The sequence below is a fragment of the Pelodiscus sinensis genome, chromosome 14 (genome assembly GCF_049634645.1).
Source record: "Pelodiscus sinensis isolate JC-2024 chromosome 14, ASM4963464v1, whole genome shotgun sequence".
Taxonomy (NCBI): Eukaryota; Metazoa; Chordata; order Testudines; family Trionychidae; genus Pelodiscus; species Pelodiscus sinensis.
Window position 1 is genome coordinate 7,500,108 of NC_134724.1, and position 6,000 is coordinate 7,506,107.

Genomic DNA, 6,000 nt, shown 5'->3' on the forward strand with positions numbered 1-6,000 from the left:
AAACCACAGACCCACACATTCCTACTTTGGTCTTGAGCTCTGTCCCCAACCCTGCACATGCACGCGCGCACACACACACGCACCATTTTACACAGGTGAGTAAAGCCTGTGAAATCACTGAGCCTGCTCGCATGTGTAAAGCTAAGCAGGTGAATAAGCATTTGCAAGCTCGGGGCCTGAATTACATCAAATAAGTGGGGGAAGGGGGGGGGGCGGAAGGGCTGTATAGGGCAAATAATAGTTTAATCCTTATTTCTAAACCTTAAATCTGATAAGCAATACTTGATATCACTGAGGATTCCATTACAGCAATCACCATCGCAAGTAAAGCAGCAGCTCATAGGATTCTATTGGCATGGGACGTAACTGATCCTCTTCTCTCGAATCCGTTTGAACAAATATGCCACAATGTTTAGCTTCCACAAGCTTTTAACAACTAACCAAATTTTATAGGGGGAAAAAAAAAAATGTACCGAGTATGTTTTCCTCCGAGAAACTCAACTAACCAAATTTTATAGGGGGGGAAAAAAAATGTACCGAGTATGTTTTCCTCCGAGAAACTTACCTTATCGCCTTCCTCTACATCGCAGATTTTCTCAACCGTGGAGGGATTGTAGGTGGGAAACTTCTTGCCACTCATGGATTCGTGCCATTCGTTGTTAATAAATATCTAGCAGGGGTCAAAAAGAAAGAAAGAAGAAAAAAAAAAAAAGAGAAAGAAAAATAGTCAACATGCATGTACCATGGGAAGCCTCAGGTGTCTCTCTCTATGGGTCAGATCCTGCAAGGATTGGAAGACCCACCAAAGCCAACAGGAGTCAAGAGCATTTAGCACCTTTGCAGAATTAGGCCCCGATATTAATCGTTGTTTCCATTTTAACTGGCAAACCAAGCCAAAAAGAAGTACTCATACAAAGAAGGTCCAGCAAAATCAGTTGTGATTGACCAAAGAACACAGGATCAAGTCCACACCACGTAACTTGTGATTCAGACTTCTGAAACAACCAGTGATTATTTCAAATCAATCTCCTTGGGTACAGCAGGCAGACACAAAGAGAAATCTGCATACTTCAAGCCATATAGCTCCTTGTTCTGTTCAAAGCCTTACCCAACATGGATGAGGGTATACGCTGCTACTCACCAGTGGTTTCTCCATTAGTGTTTTCTGCCAGTGAATGGGCAGCGTGGACCCCGTCTTGCAATGCTACCTCACTCAAGGAACTCACACACACCCTAGCACTTTGCTAGTCTTTTGTCTTTGTCAATATCCATCAGACACGTTATGTCTGATGGATATGGCAATTTATTCTCCTCTGCAAATAAAATAGCATTAAGCCTTTCAAAATATTGCCTTTTTAGAGACGACAAAGATTCTTGCTGCTGTGGAGAGTCTCTCCGGTGCATAACTAAAAATGCACTGAAATGATTTTAAAAATGATTAAAATAGTGATATTTATATGAACTCTGTATAGACACCAGTGTATCATGGATTGATTCAGCACCCAGCTGCACTCTTTTGACCCACCTTGGCATTATCTGATGATGTTTTTAACAATGATTCTTTGTAAATACAATGAGATTAAACACAGTTCTTTAGATAAAGAGCCCTGGTTAATCTTTGCAAGCTAGTACATCACTTTATTTGAACAAAAGTGTTTCACTTTTCCAATGCGATGTACTGGCATACGCTAGAATTCAGACCTACAATGGAAAAAAAAAAACCCACAAAACCCCCCCCCCCTACAAACCCAGTCAATCCTGCACTTATTGCACACTCCAAATGTCATCCAGTTTAATGGGCATGGTTTCTTTTCTCGCCCATTTCAAAGCATAATTACTCCTTCACATTAGTATTGAAATTAATATTTTTCTCAGAATACTCCTGCAAAGCGTGTGGCACACATACTGGAAGATGCTTCCTAGAAGCATATGCATCTTAAAGTTGGTTTTTAGATCCACCTCTCCTGGATTTTCAATTGTGCGGGGGAAGGCGACAGGGGTACCGGGACTGCAATCCTCAGTAAGACAATATACCGAAATGAAGTTTGCAAGAGAATTCTCCGCATGGGACGTTTAAAGCAGCCTGAAGCTCTGAATTACAATCCCAACATTCTGGACGCAAACATTTAAAAAGTAGTAAAAGGGAGAGAAGGTTTATAGAAGACAAAGGCAAATTCAAGGACATCTCACTGCAAACGTGAGAGCGCTACGGAGGGACACCCATGTTACTACAATGGAATGTTTACAGCGGCTAATGAATGGGGCACCATTTTGCTGCGTCTATGCGTTAGCATTTATTATGGATGAGGGAGCTGGCGAAAGGAGGAAATCACTCCAGCGAATGGTTGACTAAAGAGGACTAACAGAATTGCCAACATTCTTTTCAGCTTCCTACAACTAAAGTTTGGCTCTTTCACAAGTCGTCACATGGACTGGCACTGTACCGAGCAATATGCTCAATCTTTCATCTTCACCTCTAGGGACGTTATATATTGGAAAGACCGTTTGTGAATGATCTTTGCTTCCTAAAGGCATCAATACAAGATTTGGCTTTGAAATGATATCCCCAGATCATTAACTAGTAGAATGGACAATAAGATTTCTCTTTACAGAGGGATGGGTGCTGTTGGGAGACCACTGCAAACTTCTGGGACAAGTCAATACAGTTTGCAGAGTACTCTGATCAACGTACATTTGACATCATTCTAAGCTTAATATTGCCCATAATTTTTCTTATCAGAGTATATGATCTGAGCATCGATCCAGAACTTGTATTCTAATTAGTGCCCTTTTCCACTTTTGAGACAGTCTATTTGACTGCCTAGACATCTTTACGGGGCCTATTCTTCCTCAGCCATCTCACACGCAACCACCAGCGAAGTTAGTAAATAATGTCCAAAGTAAACATTACGCCATTCTGAAATCAACGGCAGAAGTTGCAAGTTCCAGGTTAGCAGAAAGCACTTTAAAAAAAAAAAAACCATAAGGAAAGTTGTGGGTTTAAGAAGAAGTCTTATCTGCTGACAAATTATTAATGAATGGCTAATTTCATTTGGTTCCTTCGCTGCATACCTGGATTCAACGTGAGAAATTGATGGGGCTCAGCTTTATTTGCCCTCTCACAGTTGGGATATACAATTATATTATGTCTTTCATATATTATTTAGGAAGCAAGAATAATTTGATATTAATTAAAACATTCTAAACCCCCAGTAGTCTGGTTATCCCAGCTGCATAGATGAAATTAGAAAGCAAAGATCCAATAGCGTAGATGAAACCTGAAGAGTCCCTCCTTCCAACCCAAATGTGTTCGGATACCAGTGAATGAAGTATAGGGTGTTAACTACCAGAACTGCCTACAAAAGTTGCGGATTTCTTCAAGGACTCAACTCTGCACCTTAGAACCCAGCAATGAACAGAGCTCTTGGATATCAAAAATGAAGCAGGAAAATCAGGAATGATAACAAGGGCTTCGGAAGTTTTACATTTTAATGGTTTGGCTTTAGTGTTTTAAAGGGAAGCTCTATTGATAGCCTAAGAATTGACTGGACTTTTGGTTTTGTGTTTTTACATGGAAGTCCAGACTTTAGCAAGGATACTAGAAGCTTTAATTTTAATTTAATTTTTAATTTAAAATTTAATGTTAAGCTCCCCCTGCTTCCCAAGTGTAAAAATCAGATATTTTGAGAGGGGTGAGAGCAGCATGGCCAACAATTGTGGATCTAACCCTAGAAGTTGCTGAATATCCTTCACTCCTAGTTCCTCCAGTACACGCGGAGAGCACTCTGAACCTTACTGCATTGATTTCTAATTCCCTTTTCCTTAACATAAATATAGGGTCTGATCCTGCCATCAATGAAGCCAGTGCAACCCCTACTCTGTAACTATAATGGGAGTAGGACTGAATCGACAGAGGGGAAAATGTTTTAAAGGAAGCTTTCTCCCCACCCCCTCCACACACCCCTCCTCACAGCTTCACTCTATCCAGATATCTGGAGAGGGCTCTGTAGTTTCCAAAAAGTGCTCTGTATTTTGACAAACCCACTCTCGTATGCCCAACATACTAATTTGGGAACACGGCATCATCCGGTTAGTGACCCAGGATGACACACTTAAAAAAAAAACATTTTCTTCGAGAGCCAACTTATGGAAAACAGAGTGATCAAGTAGTACAAGTTCAGGAATACACACGTGCAACTTTATTTGGTGCTGAAGCAGGTCTAATGTGCAGAAGAGGAAAATTATAACTTCAGCTTGTAGCAGAAATTGCTACATCATTAGGATTCCAAAACTTTGGGAGAGAACACACCCCAAATATCAATTTCACTTGATTTCCATGATGCAGTTGTCATGTCTGCATTGGCAGGACAAATTTAGTTATGTTACATGCATTTTTGTGTCACTCATAGGAGTGACACCTTTCTCCACTTGCTAAAAATACCACAAAATAAGCTTCTGGTCTATTAAAATAAAACAGAGCCCTGAGCCAGAGTGGGGAACATCAGGCTAACAAAACAACAACAACAAAAAGTAAAACACTGCATGATCAATAAGGATTACACTGAAATCAACAGCAAACACTAAAAAAGCCTGCTGTTAATTAAAAGCGCCCGCGCACAAAAATTCACACACACGTAGTCCTGTGGCACCTTAGAGACTAACAAAAATATATAGTATCAAGAGCTTTCATGGTTAAACTTCCACCCCAGCTCATCTGGTCAAGTGGTTTTTAACCCACAAAAGCTCATGATACTATATATGTTTGCTAGTCTCTAAGATGCCAAAGGACTACTCGTTGTTTTAAGTTACAGATCAACACGGTCACCCCTCTGAAACTTTTTAAAAGCACCAGACATCTGTATTCTGCAACAATGGGAAGGGCAAACACACACATTTCTGTAGGAGTGGGACTCCCAACACAGAAGAATTATAACAAAAAAAGCAAGCAAAGTTTTAGCAAACCCAGGTTTTGAGGAGGAAATGACCTAGTTTCCCATTTACTCTTGAATAGCCTTGCGGTAATAATGCAATAAAAGGTGCAAAAACGGTATAAAAATAAGCGTCCTGCCTGAAAGGTTCCTGGAGCACACAGAAAACTCTCCTAGTGTTCAATATGGGTTTAGGCTATGCTTGGTCAGGCCCCGGTTCATCCTGCACTGGCACTGTATTATTTTCAAGTCAGCTTACAATTAGGACAGACCTTTACTGACAAGATTGTCAAGTCAGTTTGACTGGGAACTGCTGCAGGGAGGGCTGCAAACAGGCACCCCCCCCCCCAACAGTGTTCCTTGGAAGCCCAGTGGTTGGGCAGCCACCCAGGAGAGATTCAAATGCCACCCGGCTAATTAGCCAGCGCCCAGAGCCCATACACAGCGGGCACCACCTGTTGCTTGGGTGGTGCACATTCGTGCACGCAACAAAATTTATTCCGCACAGGGAACGAAACACACGAGGGACCATTGCCCCCCACTTTTGGCGACCATACCCAGCCAGCCTCCGCCGGGGGGCTGCTCCGGGAGAAGCGGAGCCCCCCCACCCCGGCGCCTGGGGCACCCCCAGCCCGGCGCGGAGTGCTTGGGGCCCGGCTTACCTTGGTGTGCTGGATCTCCAGGTTCTTCAGCGGCCGGGGCAGCCGCTTGTCCGCCTGCCCGTTCTCCACCGCCCCGTTCAGCGCAGCCATGGCCAGAGCCGCCCCGCTGCCCGCCCAGCCTCTGCGGCTGACAGCCGGGCGGCGCAGCCTTTAAGGGCGCCCGGCGGCGCCGCGCCCCGCCCCGCTCCGCCCCCGGCGCGGCTCAGCGCAGGTACCGCGGGCTGCGGCTTCTCCTCCGCGCCTGCCCGGGCTGCAGCAGCAGCAGCTGGGCCAAGCTGCGGCCCGGGTCTCAAACAATGAGGCTGATTGTGAGGGTCTCGGGGGGGGGGGGGGTGCTGCCTTGCAACAGCAGTTAGGGCTGCCCCGTGGGATACAAGGGGGGGCGCCCTATTTGATTAAAAAAGTTAACC

General features: G+C 44.1%; 1 protein-coding gene across 1 annotated transcript in view; it reads right to left on the reverse strand.

Annotated features, from left to right (window-relative positions):
* ALDH1A3 (aldehyde dehydrogenase 1 family member A3) overlaps positions 1-5,791 on the reverse strand; it is a 57,172-nt gene extending 51,381 nt beyond the window's left edge. Inside the window, exons 1-2 of the mRNA XM_006129200.4 lie at positions 5,591-5,791; positions 566-670 (exon numbers count right to left, since the gene is read on the reverse strand). Coding sequence (XP_006129262.2) covers positions 566-670; positions 5,591-5,680 — 195 coding nt within the window. The 5' untranslated portion in view covers positions 5,681-5,791. The remainder of the gene's footprint in view (positions 1-565; positions 671-5,590) is intronic.
* Between the last annotated feature and the right edge of the window lie 209 nt (positions 5,792-6,000).